General features: G+C 47.0%; 1 protein-coding gene across 2 annotated transcripts; it reads right to left on the bottom strand.

Annotated features, from left to right (window-relative positions):
- Window positions 1–2997: 2997 nt before the first annotated feature.
- NUDC (nuclear distribution C, dynein complex regulator) lies at window positions 2998–19698 on the bottom strand. Of its 2 annotated transcripts, XM_048826091.2 has the most exons (9): window positions 19538–19698; window positions 15736–15813; window positions 10725–10928; window positions 10056–10142; window positions 9527–9643; window positions 8841–9035; window positions 7717–7800; window positions 6337–6455; window positions 2998–4505 (listed from the first exon to the last, which is right to left on the bottom strand). In XM_048826091.2, exons 1-9 carry the CDS (start codon window positions 19634–19636, stop codon window positions 4454–4456), a joined length of 1035 nt encoding a protein of 344 aa, XP_048682048.1. In that variant the 5' UTR covers window positions 19637–19698; the 3' UTR covers window positions 2998–4453. The 2 variants fall into 2 exon arrangements, with proteins under 2 accessions (XP_048682048.1, XP_074977382.1); XM_075121281.1 differs by lacking the exon at window positions 15736–15813.
- Window positions 19699–20969: the final 1271 nt, after the last annotated feature.

Genomic DNA, 20969 nt, shown 5'->3' with positions numbered 1-20969 from the left:
ACAGTGAGTCGGGGCCCCCTTGGCCTGGGGGGCTGCCCCAGCCAAGCCCCATCCTGGCTGGGACTTTCTGGGCCAGCAACTGCCTACCCAACCCTGCCCTGTTCCCTGACCGCTGCCCCCCCACAGAACCCCTGCTCCTTATCCAACCCCTCCTCCCAGCCCCGGCCCGGCCCCCTTATCATGCCACTCAAAGCGGCAGGCGCTGCAGAGCTGCCCGGGTGTGGTCCAGAGCGCTGGCGTGCTGAGGCTCTGCGAGCTGGGGGAAACCTCCCCAGCTGGGAGCTCAGGGAACCCTGACAACCGGTTCTAAAACTGCTTCTAAATTTAATCACCGGTTCGTGCGAACTGGCTCCAGCTCACCACGGTACTGGTGGAGGTCTAAAGCTTTCACCATTACCAGGGATTGCTGGCAATTTAGCTCTGGAAAAGTTTTTCAGCTGATGTATCAGGGCTTTTGGGAGCCTACTTACATCATGTGAAGTATGACTCCTGGTCCCAGGAAGTGTCTACAATGCGTGTAACTAGACTGCTTCACATCTGCAATTGTGGATCCACCTTCACAGCTGCTTGGAACCAGAAACCCCCTTTCCCTGCTTTGATTTATTTCACTCCAGCATGACCCATTCAGTTGGGGGTGTTGTTTTTACTGACCTTTCCCTGGCAGGAGTCAATGACACCTCAGCAGTGGCACAGGACAAGGTCAGCAGGGAGAAACACCTTCCATTCCGCTGGCTGGAAGGGTTGAAGTCCAGGGGCTTAGGCCTAAAGCCAAGCTTTGATTCACAAACACAACCTCGGATGTTAGCTGCTGCAGTCTATTCCCATAACTTGAGCAGGGTCATTCTCGGGGCGGGGGGGGTAGATTTCCCTGCACACATGAATCAACAGTAGCTACCTGCTAACGTGATAGGGGTGCTGCTGTAGCAGATTCTCTCTCAAATCCTGGGTGGCTGGCACCTAAAATGGGAAGTCTGGTGCCAGATTGGACTAGAAAATTGAGATTTAATATCTTAAGGGTATGGCTGAAGTTAACCACCATCATGTGCTGTATAAGATAGGTTTTGTCCCCTAACAGCCATGAAGTGAACAAGAACAGCGGCTAAGCTCAGCGTCAGGCATTATCTCAGTCAAAGCAAGGGGGAGGCTCTGTATTTAAAAAAAAAAAATTAGTAGAGGTGCTTGTCAAAAGGTTTCTCACGTCAGTTCTAGAGACAGCTGCATCCCAATGACTTTTGTTACCTTTGATCTGCTTATTTCCATTGCTGGGTTAGCAATAACTATTCTTAGGGCTGCCTATGGATGCGAGAGCCCTGCTTGCTGCGGACTGAACCCTGCTCCCACGTGGGGTTTGCACTATCTGAAGCAAGAGGTGTAGTTTGCTCATCTATCTTCCTCCTCACCTTTGATCTGACCCTACTTCCCTCCACAAAACAGGGTGACCGAACTCGATTTCTCCCACACCAACCCCTGCCAGCCAGGGATGAAGTGGGGCTGGTGAACTGAGGACATGGTTCGAGGAGGGCGGTGCTACAGGCAGGTCTGGCCTCTGATCAGTCTCTGCCACTGCAGCTGCTGAAACTTGACTCGTTAGGAGGGGCCCGAGGCTGGGAGCTAAGCCTAGTGCAAGCATGGAGGTTAGCCTGAACTTTCCCACTGCTCCTGCTGTTCTCCCACCTCAAGGGATGGACAGAACCCGACAGGCACCTGCCCTCAGTGACTTCCTCTCTACCCCTCTCTGAGCTCTGCAGTTCAGCATCACGGTAGGCTCTCCACACACATGCCGCAGATATACTGACCTGATTTTTTGGCCTGCTATACACCAGAACTGGACAGAAAAGTTGGCATATATAAACCGTACATTCCAGGAACTTAATGTAGCTGCTCAGCCTGCACAGGAGAGAGAAATAATGCTTACACATGTCACGTTAGTGGCTGGCCCAGTCAGTTTTAATGTAAGACCCTGAAATACTTTTTTCTTATGTCTGCACACTTGACTTCAGTGAGGGCAGAAACGACGAGAACTGGTGGTGAAGTGACAGCATAGCCTGTCCAGCGGGGGTGGAAGCTCAGGCAGAGAGTGTAAGGAAGCACCCCTGCACCTCAGAGTGGCAGTTGTCAGGGCAGGTGCCCAGCTCCATGCTCTGTTACAAGGCTGCTGCTGTAGGGGATTGTGCAGGCAGTACTGACATCTGGGGCCAAAATGTACAAAAGCTGAGACAGAACAGACTGGCCTTGGCTCAGCTGAGCGCAAACAAGCTGCCGTGTCCTGCTGCTATAAACCGAAAACAAACAGCCCAGGCACATGGGCAGAGGGGACTTTACCCCTTTGCCCAACTACCCGTTCTGGCAATTTGACTAGCCCCTCCAGTGATACCAAAAGGCAGCTTTTCCACTCCATCTGATACAGAGGCAGCTGATGAGAGAAATAAAGACCTGCTGCTCTCGCTCCATAACCACACCAGGGCTCAGGCCTAGTTCCTGCACAGCAATGTGTGTGGTGAAAAAAAGCCATCATGGCATGTTATGCACCAAGCCTTTTTCACAGGCGCAGCACTGATCAGGCAGGGGGGCAGCTACTTCAGATCGAGCACCAGGGCCGCTATAGGCAGAGGGTAGGCCAAAGAATAGGGCCGTTGGCCAGCCCGGACTAAAGTGTACAAGCTGGGCCCAGGCTCAGTCACAGGCCGAGCTGTGTGCTTCAGGAAGTGGAAGTCAGAGGTGGTGACCGGCCTTAGGCAAGATGAGTGTTAAAAGTCCCAGATCAGCAATGCACCAGCCTCTTCTTCCTGCAGACCCCACCTCATTATTGCTTTCAAATGTTTCAGACAGGGCACTGCAGCTCACAGTTGGTCCAGGCAGAGTTTGAGACTCCCTGGCCTAAAACCCCTCATCAGTCCAGCCCTTAGTGTTCTCCATTTCCACCTTCTACTGCTTTCAGACCAGGTGCTGCCCCATTATCAATCCCCACCCTACTTACCACACAATTACACATGCATGTCACCCTATTTCCTTTATTTTACAAGTGCAGCTTTAACAATGATATGAACATGCAGAAAACAAGTTACTCAAGTCAGCAGCACCCCAGAGAGGAGAGAATATAGGGGACACTTGCTGGCCAATCAACACGTGAAAGAGAGGAGGCCTCTTGGAAAACACTAACTTGACATAGGTGGAGAGATCAAGCTTCCAGCAGGCTTCCTCCTGCCTACCATCCACCCCCTCCCTTTGCAAAGGCAAGAGGGCTTAAGTGCTCCTCCTTCACAGGACAGCAGAATTTCAGCACACCCCTCTGTCACTTTAGTGACCTCTCCCCTCAACGCTGTAGTGAGCCGCTTGTCCCACTTTCACCAAGCTCAACAACAGCACTAAGCCAATCCCATGCAGTGGGCAGATCAGCCACTGAACCCTCCTCACTCCCCAGGCACAATTCAGCTCTAGGGCTTCCCCCAAGCTAGAAAGGCCATAAAGTCCCTTCCCCACTAATTTGAGCAGCAGTGTGGTGACTAGTGGCGCAATGTCCTCTGATAACTGAAATGGATTTGTACCAGTGTGGACTGGGAGGAGTAAAAAATCCTTCTCTGTTGTAGATAAAATGGTGTTTAATTGGCACATTAGCCTCTACTCCAAAGACCAAGGGTGAAGGCAGGCCTTATTGAGGAGCTCCCCCACGGCAAACAGATGAAGGCTAGGAAAGCGTTACAAAATAAGCCAACTGTTCCTACAAGAGAGCAGAGCAGTCATGCAGGAAGAGTTAAGGGACTTACCCACTGTGAGCAGTGCTGTATTACTGAAGGTAGGACTAAGACCCCAAATGCCACAGCTGTTCCACTGATAAACACGGGGGGGGGGGGGGGGGGGGGGAAGGGGCTTAGCCAGGGTACTGTGTCCTGTAAAAGTTTTACAGGTGCAGCTTGCTTTGGAGCAGGTACATATGTGGGGGGGAGTGGGGGGAGGAGAGAAGATGGAATTTTGCCCATCAAGGCGCCAACTGCCCAGTTTCAAAGCAGGAGCTGGGAGGACAGCTGCATCAGCTGCCCTCCTGTCACAACTAGACTGGTTCTTAACCAAGGACTGGGGTTAGTGGGTCCCAAGAGGCAAGTGACAGTCCCACGAGATGTTCAAACATTGCTTTAGCCTGACTTGCCTAGCCTTTTTTGCTTTACTTCCTCCTCTCTGCCAAGCAAGGTCCTCGGGATCTATATAAATGTGAGCCAGCTGGCTACGGGTCTGGCAGGCGCTGCTGCTGCAAACTGATACAAGGGCCTTGCATTGTGCTGGACTGACAACAGCGAGGATGCCAGTCACGAAGCTGCTTCCGTGGCAAGTTCACTTGGGGACGACAGGAGTGTTTACTCGCCCAAGGTCAGGAGATGACCCTTCCCTCCCCCCAACCCATGCACATCCTGCCCCATTCCATGGTATGTCTCAAGGGGGTGGGGGGGAAAAGAGGGGCTCAGTTGAATTTAGCCTTTGAAAAGTCCATTTCTGGATGCTGCTCCATGAACCTGTAAGAAAGAAAGGTGCACAAGTGAATGAGCTAGGTAGGCTGCATGCTACATAATGTTACTTTGCAACATCAAACACACCAGAGAGTATGACATTTCCTAGGCACTGTTCAATCTATCCTCACAACAGCCCCTGTATAGTGGGGAGGCATTAATCGCTGCTTCCACATAGGAAGAGGATAGCAATGCCCCCTCTACTGTCACTTTCACTTGCTATCATGATGGCTGCTGCCCTCCCCTTCCCCAGGCCTGCAGGTCTCACATTAGCCATGTTGATTTGCAGAGCTTCCCGTGCAAGGAACCCTGGACACCACCTCACTCCTTCCTGCTCCCGTTAGTAATATCAGTAACATTACCCAGTCATCAAGGCCAACAGGTGTAAACAAGCAACTGTTATTAATGGGACACACCCTTGGGAACTATTACCTTCAGGCCAGACACGTAGCAGCTGCGATGTTGATAATGGGGGTGAGGGGATTCTGATCGAACCTTAGACATATTACTTAGTCATACATATTACTGGGGATGTTGGGGATGTCTCCGCTACTGAGGTAGTGAGAATAGTAGCAAGAGAAGGATAGCACAGAAACCCAGCTCCAGTAAAGTTAGGCCAAACCCTGCCCAAATGTACAGCTCTTCCAGCAGCTTTGATTAGCTTCATGCTCCGTCTGCCACTGCAAGCAGGTTTGGAAATACTGCATCATGCAATGTGAACAATATGGTACAAGGAGGCGACCCACCGATGTAGTTCAGCACTATGCAACCGCTGGCTAGGCAGAGGGCTATATGCAACCACATGCCCATTCTGCATGACGCTGGAGAAGTGCCGTTGCAGCGGCATGTCAGCAGAGAGGACTTTGTTGCCAGAGAGCAGGAATGTAGCTGGACATCACCAAAGCCCACTATGGGCCGGACAGTCTAAACTTCATGCCCATTCTCCACCAGTCAAAGAACACTGAGACTAAGCTTATGGAGAACATTCAACAAGTGGTCTCGTGTACAAGAGATCCTGTCTACACTGCTCAGGGAAGCAAGGGCAAACCCAGATTCTTGGTGAGAGGAGACCATCTCAGTTTCGGGTCTGATGTACGTTTTGGAACAACAAGTCATCTCACTAGAGGCACACAGCACATAACCCTCATGGACCTTTAGCTTGAACAAGCCCCTATGGTGCTGATCAAAAAACTACATCAGATAGTACTGCCAGTAAAGTCTGCAGAAAAACTGTCCTGCTAGACTAATCCTTATTTCACCCCAGGGAAAAGAGGCAGTTTTGCATTTACAAGGGGAAGCTGCACAACCTACAGTTACCCTTCGTCTCATCACCAGCAGATGTGGGCACTGACCCCATATAGCCTTGTCAGGAAAGTTACTCACAGGAACTCCAAGGTGCAGTTACGCCAAACAGGGCTATAAAGATATAAACGTGCTATTGGCTTGGAGACAACTGTCTAATGTAGGATGTGTGGGGGAGGAAAGATTATCTGGGCTACTAGGTTGAGGGAGATTAATGAGCTTTTATGTGATCTCACTGGCTCCATAGAGACAATACCTCCAGCCAAGACACCACCTGCTGTGTCTTACTCCCTGCACTTGAAGCTAGCCCTAGAGCAGAGCTGTGCAACACAGCACATTTCACGGAGGGTCAATGTCTAAAACATTGCAACTGAATTCTGCACGTGAATGCAGACAGGTTCCAAGGCCAAACCTGTCTCACACGCCATCAGTCATTCTCCCTCCTCCCATTACTCCATGACATATGGCTGACACACAAAATTGCTCAAGGGAGGTGGGGAAAGAAAGTACCCATGGATGAATTCTCTGTACGCACTTTTTCAGTATATCCTGCTTCTTCTGTTCATCAGATGTGGGGAGCCCCATGGATTTCTGACGTTGATCATACATCATTTTCTCCACCATGCTGCGAGTTTCACTGTCCAGGTCTGACAACTAAAACCCAAAGAGATTCTGTTATAGATGGAGGAATAAACCACAGGCCCCATGGCCTACATACAGAACCTCTGCTTACAGTGAATTAAGACAGTAAAATTTCAATCCACTATAGTATGCAAACTACAGACCTACTTATAAACTGACCTGTAAATCCAACAGCAAAACCTTATTGCAGTGAGTGCAGGATTCAGTTTGCAGGGTAGCTTTGAAGTAGCCAATACCAGCTCATGCTTTTGAATTATTTAACTTGCTAGATCATCTCTTTCTAGTTATGCCATCCATAACCCCAGTCAGGGAATACACTCACAAATTTCAGAGGAACAGCCGTGTTAGTCTCATATTCTCTGTGTGTATATAAAGTCTGCTGCAGTTTCCACGGTAAACATCTGATGAAGTGAGCTGTAGCTCACGAAAGCTCATGCTCAAATAAATTGGTTAGTCTCTAAGGTGCCACAAGTACTCCTTTTCTTTCTACACTCACAAAGTCTCTCAAAAATATTCAGTTAGTCATACTCTGATCCAAAAACTGTTCCATGAGGAGGCAACATGTCTCCTCATGTTCCTTTTAACATGCTCCCTACACCACTCCAGGTGAACACTCACTGGATTCTATAGGAGCAAACTTTTCTGGAGTAACACTGAACTCATGAAAACAACAAGGAGTCTGGTGGCACCTTAAAGACTAACAGATTTATTTGAGCATAAGCTTTCGTGGGTAAAAACCCCACTTCTTCAGCATCTGAAGAAGTGGGGTTTTTACCCACGAAAGCTTATGCTCAAATAAATCTGTTAGTCTTTAAGGTGCCACCAGACTCCTTGTTGTTTTTGTGGATACAGACTAACACGGCTACCCCCTGATACTGAACTCATGGTATTTGAAGTCAGGGGAAGGGGTTTTCCTTACACAGAGCAGAGGTTTGTTCTCAGACTAATGCAACATTGTCACCATGGGCAGTGGCAAGTTTACACCTTATTTTCCCAGGACACAAGAAATTCTACAGTCCCACTTCTAATTCAGACCAGGTCTCTCATGGGGCACTGAGACGAGTTGTGTGCCACACTTCTTATAGTTTCATAGGTCAACATTTCTCCCAAGTCTTCATCCCCTTTGGATTCTGTGTCCTTTGGCCCCATTTACTTTGCTTGCAGATTGAATATATGGTAGAGGCCAAAAGGTTTAAGAAAACCTTGATCACAAGTTGATCACCGTACACAGCCCCTGTTCACTATGGCTAATGGGGTGACAAGCAGATATTACCTTCGAGTTCTCTGGGTTAATTTTCTTGGTGTTGATTTCTGGGTCCGTGGAGACTAGCTTGCTCCACCATTCCATCTTGTTGATCTAAAAAGAGGAGAGGAGGCAGTAAAGAACACTTCACAAAACAGCAGATTCTCTGAAAATGCTCATCTGGATATTTAGGTGGGTTACTTTTTTGTTACAAAGAAACAGAGTTACTGGAATCAAACCCAGCTCATGTAGCCCTTAAATGACAATGACCGCCAGAAGATAAAGCCTGGGTATAAGGTGGCTTTCCCACTCTCAATCACCTCAGTTTAATCCCAAATGGCAGGAATTACCAACGCTAGCAACAATCTGCAAGGAGACAGCGTCCAGAATGGGCAAACCCATGTTCCTATTATTAATCAACTGCAACTGAAATGACATAAAAGGAACACTGCCACACTGAAACCTGCCAGCACATGACACACCAACTGTGCCCAGATGTTCACATACCACAGGTGAAAGACAGACCAGAACTTTGCTCCAATAATCCACCCAACTTTAAAGAAAAGCGGACTCCATTCTCAAAGAGTGAATGACCAATCCAGGACCAATTAAAAGTTACAGCTGAAGATCTGGTCAGACTCTAGTCCTCAATACACTGATGTTCCTAAGTGGAGCAGTATATAGGCTCAAGCAATACTGTACCAAAGAACAGGAGTGGAAGTACAATCTTAACTCTCAAGGTTCCTGGCTCTAGGAGATGTATAACAGACATGAGCCTGAATGCTATCACTGATTCATCCTGCTGTACCTTGTACAGGATGTGAGAAAAATTTCCAGACCTGAGCCATTCTTTTTAGGTGACAAAACTGAGGCCTGGTCTACACTAGGAAATTAGATCAGTATAACTATGTCACAGTAAAAAATCCACACCCTTGAGCAACATGATTAAACTAACCAAACCCTAGTGTAGACAGTGCTAGATCGATGGGAGAATTCTCCTGTTGATTTAGCTACCTCCTCTAGGGGAGATGGAGTATCCACTGCTGCACCATTTTAAGTGTAGACATGCCCTGAAGAACTGTCCGAGATTGAGGTGTCAAAATACTGTGTGTATGGATCACTGGTCTGACCCAGTATGGCATTTATGTTCTTACCTTCTCCAGGTGCACGGTGACTATTTTACCATCCTCAATCAGCCAGGAGCTCTCCTCCACCTTCACTTCATTGTATAGATCTCCTTCAATCACTGGGGGGTGACCCTTCAGCCCCACTTTCAGGTGCCGTCTCTGAACGTCCACCACCACATCCTTCCCCTTCAGCCGAAAGCTCACCTTGAATGGGATGGCCAGCTGGACAGGAAAGAGAGAAAGAGGGATCAGAGAGATCTCTCACTTCCCCTTGTGTTACTGCTCCAAGACTTTCTACCTTGAGTTCATCTGAGCTACACGGTATATGCCAGAGTAGGACATGCTCTTTGTGCATTAAATATATGGATTCTGTGGGGGCTGAAGCAGACATTTGGCAAGATGATGCCCGACAGGTCTCAAGTGGGTTGCACAGGATGAGCAAACTATGAGTGCTGTCTCACTTCAACAAGGTCAAGATTGAGGCAGAATGACAAAAAGGCCTCAAAGCATCTTGTCTACTAAGCTCTCTCCCTCTATGGGTGTGCTACAGCTGAACACTGTTACTATTATCTTCTTGGACAACCAGAATACAAAGCATATAATTGAGCTAGCTGACCTTGTTACTCATCAACGGCTCCACAGTTCATAGCAGTGCCTGCCCTCAAGTTTCAAGGCTAGAATTCCTCACATCCCCAATCAAAGGCAGCACTTACATCCAATTCAGAAAGGGTCTGTGTCCACCTATAGTTTGGAAGGTCAGCCCCATTCCCAGAGTTTGGTTTAAGTTTTCCTTTATCCTTCTCATCTTCTTCTTCTTCGTCATCAGTCTCCTAAACAGACAATTTAAGCATCAGTAAAGAGGTCTTCAAGCTTGCATATACATTTCACTAGTAAGAATGGCTCTTTAAATTCATATGGGATTTTCCAGTTAATTATGTTTTTTGATGCCCAAGGCACTCCACATAGATCCAGCCTGGAATTAGAGGGCAGAGATTTCCTTTTAAAGCATCAGATTTTTAATACATTAGGAAATGTCTTTGAGAATCTTTTGCACTCGCCAAATGGGCAGGGAGTAGAGATGGCAGAAGCACTGAAGACCTCCAGCGCACGCTCTCACAGAAAGAGGACGCTCCACACTGTTCAAATGGCATACTCCTCCACATACCGAGAGGCCACCTCAATGTTGTTCAGATGCACACTTCCTCCTCCCCAGAACTGAGAAAGTCTCTGGGAACACATTACCTGTTTGCTGGGCTCTGGAGATTCCGTTTGATTCTCACAGGGTTTCACTGAGACATCTTTGGGCTCATCTTGTTTTCGCTCTTTTTTCTGTTTTAAAAAAAAACCCAAACCCCCAGACTGATTATCTGATATCTGTGAAACTCTGACAAGTGAAATGTACTAATACAGCACTAGGTGGCCCCATTTCCTTCTATAGATAAAGCTGCAGACCTGCGCATGACTCAGAACTACAGGAAACTTGGGGGGGTTTCCAGCTCTACTGCACCACATAACAGGAAAGCCCCACTCTCCGAGAGGCAGTCTGGCATGGTGTCAGCCCTCCTCTGCTCCCTTCCCCAGTGTAACTGCACAGAGAGTTACTCAGAGACCGTGCCAGAGCGCTCTGTTGCAATAAGAGCACTTGCTGAGGGCACTGGGGCAAAGTAACCTGTAAGAGAACCAAGGAAAAGAAAGATTGGACAGGCTTAGATTAACTTGGAAATGCAACAGCTGCTCCAGCCTGGTATTCTGGATATTTGTACAAGCACAAAGCTTCTAACTGAATTATACCAGTCACTACTGATTGGGTTGCACACAAGCCAACAAAGAAGGCTGGCTCTAGCCCCAGACAGTCTCCTTTTAAAAGGCAGATGTGTGTGTGCACACACGTGCACCATACTGAGCTCTCACCTGGTCAATTTCCTGTTGCAACCTTTCCGCCTCTTCCTCTGTAAGCTCCTTGATCCTTGGCTCATTATCTTCCTGCTTCTTTTCTTTAACGAGTTTGGCAGCTCGCTCTGCCTTTTCACGCCGTTCTGCCTCTTGCCGGGCCTTTTTCTCCTTCCGCTCTTTCTGAGCCAGCTTGTTGTGGTGGTTGAACGTCTCTGTGATTAACTGAAAGAAAGAAGCCCAATGATGGAGGAGTTTTAAGACTTCACCATACTCCCGAACCTGGGTGGCAGCAGCTGAAGGGAGACTTCACCTCCCTTATAAGTCTACTGCAGAGCAGACACGTTCCCCAAAAGCACTGACCTAGGGATATTTCCCCCTCTTTTCATCCCAGATTTGAGATGGTGTCTGACAGAATATCTGGGAAAGTTCAAAATACTTTCCAAATCCCTGCCCATAGGAGAAAAGTACTCCTTGAGCTGGATTCTCCATTGCCCTGTACCTTGTGTAGTGTAAAATCCTACCATTTGATTTGACAGTGTTTAACAGCTACTTTGCAGAGGTGAAAGTGCAATGGAGATTCAGGACCCTAGTTTGTATATTCAGCTCTGTGCCAAGGATTTGTAGTCTCACCTTAAACTATTCATGTAGTCTCTGTGCCTCACTCATCTGTAAAATGAGAAGAATACTGTCCTAACTCACAGAGGACCAGGAGGCTCTGATAACTAGTGTTTGTCAATGCTTTGAGATTCCCCCCGTGGAAGAAGTTATAGGAGTATAATAACTGGATCCGGATGCTTTCCAGGTGGAGTACACTGAAGACCTTTCCCATCTGAAGCATCCCCATATACACTAGATGGATAATTATCCAATTTAATATTTAGATGGTAAGCTATTTAGGGTGGAGAACTTGCATTCATACTATTTTTTGTAAACACCTTGCATTGTTGGCAGAAGGGGGCGGGGGGGAAGAAATAACAATGAATACTTAAAAACCTAGAAGGTATAGTTTGTGGGAGAGAGATTTTAAAAATTTGAAAACCAAATTATATTGCTTGGGACCAAGTTACCATATAACCCTGCCCCAGGAGCACCCAAGAAAGGCAGAATATCAAGGTCTGTGACGTAAATGGCTGCACTGCTTGGAGGGAGAGTTGAGTAAACAGGCAGGAAGCCAGAGAAATAACCCAGCTGTTGATAATGCCAGAGGTACAGTGCAAGGCAGCACGTAGTGAAAACATAGTTCTACTATGGAAGACACACAAGCTCTTCAGACAGGAAAGAGAACATCTGGGGAGAATGTAATACAGGGCAGGTGGGAGCAATGCTGGGTACCCCTGGTAACCATCACAGATGGGAATCAAGAGGAGGGGAAGAAGAGATTCCTTATATCAAAGGGTATGAGTTTAATCAGAAGAAGTGCCAAGGATGTGATCGGCACTTATCAGGGTGAACTAGGCCAAAGCAGCTCAGAGATTCTGGACCTCAGCTAATTATACAACTGACTGCAAACCAGTACAGGGGGAGAAAGATACAATTATTATTAAATCTTTATGTACACAGCAGGAGTGCAGTACTCTGTTCCCTCTAAGCTGAAGGACCACCCAGGAGTGAATCACGCACTTGATTAGCAGAGCCACGGCAGCATGTGCTCAGGTGGCCCTCCCCCCACTGCTCTGCAGTCACATTGCTCCTGCCCTCTATCTTGGAACCCCTGGACAGCTGCTCCTGGGACCCTCCTGCTTGCTGTGGAGGGGGGACAGAGGGGGTGCCGATATCAGGGTGTCCTGCTTCCCCTGCCTCCCCCCCCCGCCCATGTACCCCACTTCCACAGAGGGGGAGGAGAACACAGGGCTCAGGAGCAGGAGAGCTGCTGTGATGAGTGAGTGCCTTAAAGAGATAGCGCACAGTCCCTGACTTCCCCAGCGGCCAGAGCATGCACACTGTCTGTGTCTCTCTCACACGCACACTCATACTTGTGTTGTTGTTGGTACTTCTTGGTACTTCCTGCAGTGCACATATATTCTATGTAATTTTATTCTTTCAAAGTGCTATTATTTTAGTTTCTGGACTGGTCTATGCATTTCATAATTTTATTTCTTTTATGCTTAAAATTTAATTCTTTGAGTAGTGAGTTCTAAAATGCATAATTATCCCTACGGTAATTAAAAAATTACGGGGCTTTTTGTTTCTACTGGTGACACAGATCTGCACATTACCTCAATATTGGTGCACATTACAAATTTATTCCACACATGGATGGAAAAAATTAGAGGGAACACTGGCCTGTAGTATCTTCTTTGATATGATATTCAAAACACACTCCCTCTGTTGTATACATAGAAGCGGAATTGAGTCTCCAAAAAGCCAAAAGGATGGTACTACTAAAATAGCATTCTAATTCATTTGGGGAAGGGAAGTGAAAAGGAGACAGGTGTGTCACAGGGTAACACTGGCCCTTTAAGAGGGAAGAGGCCAGTGCACCTGCAACTGGTCAGTTGACCCCAAATTAGGCTTAAAAGAGGGCATCTGGGCACTTGAGGGCAGGAGATTGGGAGAGTCAGAACAGGTGAATGGTGCCTGAACCCGAGAGTGAGCAGCAAGGAAAAGGTGGCAGGAGTTGCTTGGAAGAGAGCTGAATTCAAATAAGAACTGGAACAGAACTGCTGGTGAGAACTGATTGAAGTGGGGAATCCTAGATGAGTAGAAGGCTTGGGTAGTGGCTCCTAGGAAAAAGGGGATGATACAGCTTGGTGAGGGGAAGCCAAGCCTGGGAGAAAGAGGGTTGATGCAGGAAGTGGATCCCCTGCCAAGGGGCAGGACTTACAGGAAGGGAGGCCTGCAGGAGGGGGAGCTCTAATGGCAAAGATCTGAGTGAAGGGCTACAAGAAGACTGGTCACTCTCAGGCAGGAAGGCCTGGAGAGAGGGACTCTACACTGGTGTAAAAAGAACTCGGAACAGAGTGCTGTTATTGACTTGGGTCGGTGATGTGGCAGAGCTCAACCTGAAGGGGGGGGGAAACCACTGTATCTTCATATGTTTACTGTGGAAACTGCAGAATGGTTTTATTACAAGGTTTTTGGGGAATTACTGCAATGGTGTGTACCAGTTATGCCCAGGGCAAGCTTTGTATCAGAGACAGACTATGTTCTCTTCATGTGTGGATAAGAAGGAGAAACTGAGGCTGGGAGAACCTGTCAGGCCACAGCCTGTTGTGGGGGTGCTGCTTGGTGGAGCTGCCCTATGAAAAGATTTTCTCCAGAATCTTTCTCCCTCCACAAAAGAGGATTCAACATTATGGTTTTCCTGCCTCTACAGCTAGTCAAATTCCAAGCTATGATCCCAAAAAGCTGCGTGAAACAGGCTCAGTGTTCTTTCCCAAACGAAGGTGGGAGAAGCATGCTATTTCTGTCCACCTAACCTACATCTCAGGAGAGTCAGGGGCTGAGATCAGGACACTGATGCATACCCAGCAGCAAGTGGCAGGGTGTTCTGCAACCATTTGACGGTGAAATTGGCTCTGTTTCAAATGTTGGAAGACCCTTAAAGTTGCTTCAGCATTTGAATAGCCATGACCAGAAGTACAAAATATGTATTTGCATGTAGTATTCAGAGGAACAGCCGTGTTAGTCTGTATTCTGATGAAGTGAGCTGTAGCTCACGAAAGCTCATGCTCAAATAAATTGGTTAGTCTCTAAGGTGCCACAAGTACTCCTTTTCTTTTTGCATGTAGTATTGTTCACTGCCTGTATAGTGATTTGTCAAAGACTTGCCCTTACTGAGGAATGAATCCAAAGTGAGGATAATTTTAAAAACAAACCCTCAGTCAAACACAGGAAGGTTCTTTTAAAAAAAAAATGGGGAGGGGTGTCAGTCATCTGAAACTATCAGGAGTGCTAATCACATTTTCTTTCTATAACTATATGCCAATCTCTTTGTGATCTTGTAGATTTCTAACTCGTCTCTCCCCAGACTGAGGGGAGGAAGAAGAGTTAATCATTTGCATCATCTTCATCCTAAAGCTTCTTTTTCCATTTCATAGATTATGCAGCATGTATACATTATGCAGCATTGACAAAACCATATGGCAGTGGTTCCCAAACTCTGGCCTTCAGATCAGCAGTGGTTGGTAGAGCACTTAACAGCTCTGTGGTAGAGCACAGAATTTGTTAAACTGCATTAAAGCACCTACAAATATATTAATTTCCCGATACTGATTTTTTTTTCCATGCAAGAATGGCTGTAGTTGCCGGCCACAGATGTTATTCAATAGCCAGTAGGAGGGGATGTGATCTGTATGGAAATTAATGTTTCCATGAGATGTTACTAAGACATAGTCCACAACGTGAAGAAGTTTGGAACTCCTGCTATGTAGCTAACTACAGAAGGCATTCAGAAAGTTTAGGTACTTCATATTTGAGCACTTAAGTCTGTTGTGAGATTAAATATGAAATGTAGTACTCTGCAGTAGGGTCAGGAATGCCAGCCTGCTGGAAACTGAAGGGTCCAGGTCTCCCACACCCACACAGCAACCACCAGCCTCACACCAACACTGTCGTATCCTGCAGCTCAGAGACAAAGTGGTAACTACATATGCAGTGAGACGGACTTTGTGCTTTTTCTGAAATGAACAAACAAGGTAACCTGGGGTTATCAATCCTGCGGTGTCTGTCACAGTTAAATCAGTATGTCTGGCAGGCTTGCTTTCCAAACAAGCCTTTGGCCAGAGCATGGCCAAAAAAACCAACAACCTTTCACCACTGATGCCACTCACACAAGCAAACATGCTCAGCTGTGGATGGGGCAGTCTATTATTACCTTGTTTCCTTAGTATGTTTCAGCAGTTTCACAGAAAGTCAGGCCCATAGAGCAGTAAAAAGAATCTGATGGCAATAGGAGAGCATGTGGAGACAGAGCAGTAACTGGAGAATATGGAGAACTCAGTCTGCCACAGAAATGAGTGTTTCCAGATAGAGCAAGCTATGCTCTATATATGTAAGAAATCAATCATGAAAATATCAGGGGAGTTACCTTCTCTGCTACTCCCTCTTCTCCTCCTATGAAGAAATCAGTTTTACGTCTGAGGAAACTGAAGAACGTGTTCACAAGCTGAAAGACAAGACAGGTAGTTTCAGAAGACTTGAAATAAAGATTTCAACTTCCCAAGAGAAAACAAACAATAACTTTACTCTTGGCCTGCCAGGACACCAAACTGCCACCAGATCAACAAGAGATGCTAGTTCCCATCAGTACTTCTCGCCTCAGTAAGGAGAGTTGTTTTTTTTTTGATCTGTACTGTAATCCCCAGCCAAGTCTACTTGGAGATCTGTTTAAATCTTGACATCAAACTCCCGTACCTATTTATCAGAAACAATTAGCGTATTCTGCAAAGATATGCCTTCTGGATTCTCTACCTTCAAGAGATTTTTATGAGATTATACAATGGGCAAGGACTGATAAATTCCTTTTGAAGTCACCTTCCCTTAGAAGCACCATGACTACTATAGTTACAGTGGGGGCTTCTAGAATTATAACCTTAAAACTATCTGGTGTGTGAGGATTTTTTTTTAAAAATAACTCTCAAACTTAGGTCTCTTTGCTCATGTAAAAACCCCAGTAATTCTCTCTCTCTCACCAAATCATTCCTCAGCTCTGAGCAATGCTGTAGTAGCCATAAGAGACCTTATGTGATCAAATCTTATTTTTTTTGAGAGAGAGACTACAGCACACTTACTTAAATATGAAGAATTATAAACTGCAGCTATACTTATAAGAAGTAAAGCACATGTGAATCAGTATCCTAGACTTTACTAAAGAAAATTAATCTGTAAAATTTTGTAATTAACAATGGCCAGCAATGCAAACTAGAACAGGAGTACTTTTGGCACCTTAGAGACTAACAAATTTATTAGAGCATAAGCTTTCGTGAGCTACAGCTCACTTTATCAGATGCATAGAATGGAACATACAGTTAGATATAAACACAGATAAGTTGGAAGTTACCATACGAACTGTGAGAGGCTAATTAGTTAAGATGAACTATTATCAGCAGGAGAAAAAAACATTTGTAGTGATAATCAGGATGGCCCACTTAGACAGTTGACAAGGTGTGAGATACTTAACTTAAGGAAATAGATTCAATATGTGTAATGACCCAGCCACTCCCAGTCTCTATTCAAACCCAAGTTAATGGTATCTAGTTTGCATATTAATTCAAGCTCAGCAGTTTCTCACTGGAGTCTGTTTTTGAAGCTTTTCTGTTGCAAAATTGCCACCTTTACATCTTTTACTGAGTGGCAACAATGCAAACAAGGTCTTAATACCTACTGCACTGGTTTAATAAAGCCAACCTGTTGCACAGCTGCAAGAAAAGTCTGTAGTCTGAAATAGTAGTTACCCTTATCACTTTTTCCTAATCTTATTAGTATCACACTGAACAATTTTTTTTTTAAACAGTCTGGTAAATGAGAACTATTTGAGCAAGTATTCTCATTTCCAGGCCCTAAACCAAGAAAAGTTCTTACTGTCCAAGGAAAGGATACATTGACTCAATAAGAAAAGGAGTACTTGTGGCACCTTAGAGACTAACCAATTTATTTGAGCATGAGCTTTCGTGAGCCACAGCTCACTTCATCAGTGAAGCAGACAAATAGATGCTCTAATATGGCACAGCTAAAGGATAGCATTTCATAATGGTCCAGATGCATGGGCTGCAAAAAGGAATTGCTTCCATCGGACATCTGTAGGGCCATACAAAATTCACAGCCATGAAATCTGGCCACCCGCTGTGAAATTTGGTCTTGTGTGCTTTTACCTTATACTATATAGATTTCACAGGGGAGACCAGAGTGTCTCAAATTGGGGGGTCCTGATCCAAAAGGGAGTTGGGGGGGGGGGTGTAGGGGAGGTTATTTGGGGGGGGGGGTGTCACACTACTGGTCAGCCTTCTGCACTACCTTCAGATCTGGGCAGATGGATGGCGCTGACTGTTAGCCGGGCGCCCAGCTCTGAAGGCAGTGCCCCACCAGCTGCAGTGCAGAAGTAAGGGTGGCAATACCATCCACCCTTACTTCTGTGCTGCTGCCTTCAAAGCTGGGTGGCCAGAGAGTGGCAATTGCTGACTGAGGGCCCAGTTCTGCAGGCAGCAGTGCAGAAGTAAGGGTGACAATACCATACTACACCATCCTTACTTCTGCGCTGCTGCTGGCGGTGGCTCTGCCTTCAGAGCTAGGCTTCCAGCCACCAGCTGCTGCTCTCCAGCTGCCCAGAAGTAAGGGTAGCAGTACTAATTTACTAATTTTTAAAATCCTATGAATGTGAAATTGACCAAAATGGACCTTTAATTTGGTCGGGCCCTAGACACCTGACATATGACAAGACTAGACTATATAGGTATGTTTCAGCATGGCAATTTCTGCAAGAAATTTAAAATTTCTGGGAGATGGTAGAGGAAAGGAAAATAGTGCTCACTGAGACTAAATCCTACCCACACCTCAGCTAAAAGCTATACTATGTCAGTAGGAAGTGCTGTTGCTACTATGGTTTCCCTGACTGATGTGGGCAGGGACTTGATTCTGAAACCCATGGTAACCTCACCATCCTATTTATCTTCCTAGGTCATTTGAAACACCATGTAACAGTCATCATAACATTTTGGGATGACTGTCAGTACAGAAATCTCTGTGGCCAAAGAAACGGCTCACGTTTAAACAGTTTTGCTTGTATCAGGGTTGCGACGCTAGAAGCTGGGACTGGATGGCGGGATGTATCACTTGATAAATTGCCTTGTTCTAGTCACTCACTCTGAAGTACCTAACACCAGTCACTGTTAGAAACTAGGATACTGTGCTAGACAAACCATAGGTCTGACTCAATATGGTTTTTCTTAGGGTCACACTCTCCAGGGGTAGGACTCAATGACATGATTGACAAACAAGTAACCTGCCCTATAGATATAATATATGTAATGTAGCTGTGTTGGTCCCAGGATATTAGAGACACAAAGTGGGTGAGCTAATATATTTTACTGAACTGGGATGATAATTTCCAGACCTGAAGAAGAGGCCTGTGTGGCTCCAGAGCTTTTTTTTCCTCTCACTAATAGAAGTTGGTCCAATAAGAAAGATTACCTCACCCACCTTGTCTCTCTAATATAGCTACTCATTCAACTTACTTTTATATTACATCCCTTTGCTTGTATTTTGTCTATTGAAATTGTAACATGGGTGTGGATTTTGTCTTCTTGGCTGTCTCTGAAAGCCCATACATGTCAATAGCACCATATTAATGAGAAATACATTCAAGTCAATGTCTTCCAGCCATTACCCCAGGCACCCTGAGTCCTGGGGACTCTAGTGGAAGCAATAACAACGTGTGTAGAGGCTGCTGGCAAACAGCAACATGGCAACCTCTGGGTGACCAACAGGAGCATGCCTGCCTCTGAAACGACTACCCCAGCCGCAGACCCAGGACACAAGCACCATACCGACCCCTTCCTCTTTATTAAGAATCACCGTTTCCCTACCAAAGTCGCCAAGCACGAAGGCAGGAGGGGAAATAACGGGCACATCAGATGGCGGGGGAGGGAAGAGAACCACATGGCTTAATGCAGCCACCAGAGCACGTGCACAGGAGCTGGGGGGTATCACAGCTTTATTCCAGACTCCGCTCCAGGGGGCTCCCAACCAGGGTGGGGTGAGCCCTGCACCCCAGCTCGCCCCGCCCCGCCCCCGTTCCCATTTCACGCGGCCCCGGAACAGAGTTCGGAGCTCAGGGGGGAGGAGTCGAAGGTGGGGGAGGGGCGGCCTGACGAGCGCGTCCATCCGGGCGTTACCTCCCGCACACCGCCCTGGTGCTGCTGGGCCATGGCCAACAGCATCCCGTCGAAGCGCTCCTCCTGCTCCGCCGCATCCGCCGCGCTCGGCCCCATCATTGACCTCCTCCTGCTGCCGCTGCCGCCGCCGATGCCTCACACCGGAACCGGAAACCCCGCCACCACTCGGCCGCTGAGCCCGTCAGCCAATCCTCGCGCCCAAATCCCCCCAATCTGCTAGTTGATTGGCTGTCGCCGCGGCCAATCCACGGAGAAGAGGCGGGAGCCCCGACACAGGTTCTGCGCTTGGCGTTGGTTTCTATGGTTACTGACAACGTCCGGGGCCTTCCAGAAAAATCTGCGCAGGGGCCGCGCAGTCCTAAGGGGGAGGGGGTCAAAGGTCAGGGGTTATAGGGGCGTGAGGGGCGTAAAGGGTCCTGGTTCTGGGGTGGGAGCCCTAGGGTGTCCGGGGGGCTCCTGTATTAGGGTCAAAGGGAGAGGCATGGTGGTAGATGCCTGTGATGGGGTCAAAGGGAAGGAGTCATGGGCCTTGGTGATCAAAAGGGAGAGGTTATGGGACTCCATGTTCCTGGGAGGGCATCCTGGGGGTTGAAGGGGGGGGCGGGGTGCTACCTACCAAGGGAGGGCTATGTGGGGAGGGGTACCACACTTTCTGCTCTTTCCACTTGGGTAGGGACTAGAGGAGCCTGTTTCCTTTCCCTCTCCTCACGGGCCCGGCGGCCTTGATGTTTGGGTTGCAAACGCTGTGAGGGAACGTTTAAACCAGGGCTTCTCAAACGCCTCCAAAGGATAGGTCAGCCTCACACGTGGAACCAAGGGCAAAGAAGCAAAACCAAGGAAGACAACTCTCTGTTGCTCGAGGGCAGCCAGTTTGCTGATGACAAGCTTGCATACTGACGGAAGGAAGTAACATGTTCCTGACTCTAATCACAATGAAAAACACCAGGAGCAGCAAACACATGACCAAGCTGATGCATCCACTTCAATGGTCAAACAGGCTGCTGTTGATAAAGGACGGTATTACTATAGTCACTAGAGGAAATGGCTCCTAACTCTTACCATGCTGCTTTTAGTAACCCGGACCAATTTCATGACTGAGGCCTGGAAAGACAGATCATTCTCTTAAGCAACACCCAACATGTCACCCTTTGTATAGAACAGTTTCTCTCTGTTTTCACCCTTTCTGGGCTACTCTGCTCGTTGCTGAGGCACCTACACAATTTAGTGATTAAACTGCTTGGGACTTTTTGACCACAGTGTGACTGTATCAGGTTCCCCTCTTCTTGTGCACTGGAATGGGAAGGCAAAATATGGGCTCTTTTTAGACCGCTGCAAAAAAGTGGGGTGGAACAAGAGATAAATGCCAGGTCCGTTTGTTCTGAGTGCAATATATCTGATCAAAACAAAGTGCCCCATTTTCACTCTGCTCTGC

The sequence above is a fragment of the Caretta caretta genome, chromosome 19, assembly GCF_965140235.1.
Source record: "Caretta caretta isolate rCarCar2 chromosome 19, rCarCar1.hap1, whole genome shotgun sequence".
In the NCBI taxonomy this organism is placed as follows: domain Eukaryota; kingdom Metazoa; phylum Chordata; order Testudines; family Cheloniidae; genus Caretta; species Caretta caretta.
This window is presented reverse-complemented; position numbering and strand designations above follow the sequence as displayed.

What these genes read in the sequence shown, in the direction of transcription:
- NUDC (XM_048826091.2), bottom strand. Translation starts at nt 19,636, where the DNA reads ATGATGGGGCCGAGCGCGGCGGATGCGGCGGAGCAGGAGGAGCGCTTC. An exon ending in AGACCCTTTCTGAATTGGAT is followed by an intron (nt 9,036 to 9,526) that starts GTAAGTGCTGCC and finishes TTTCCTGTCCAG; the next exon opens with CTGGCCATCCCATTCAAGGT. An exon ending in AAGCAGGATATACTGAAAAA is followed by an intron (nt 4,506 to 6,336) that starts GTGCGTACAGAG and finishes TCTTTCTTACAG; the next exon opens with GTTCATGGAGCAGCATCCAG.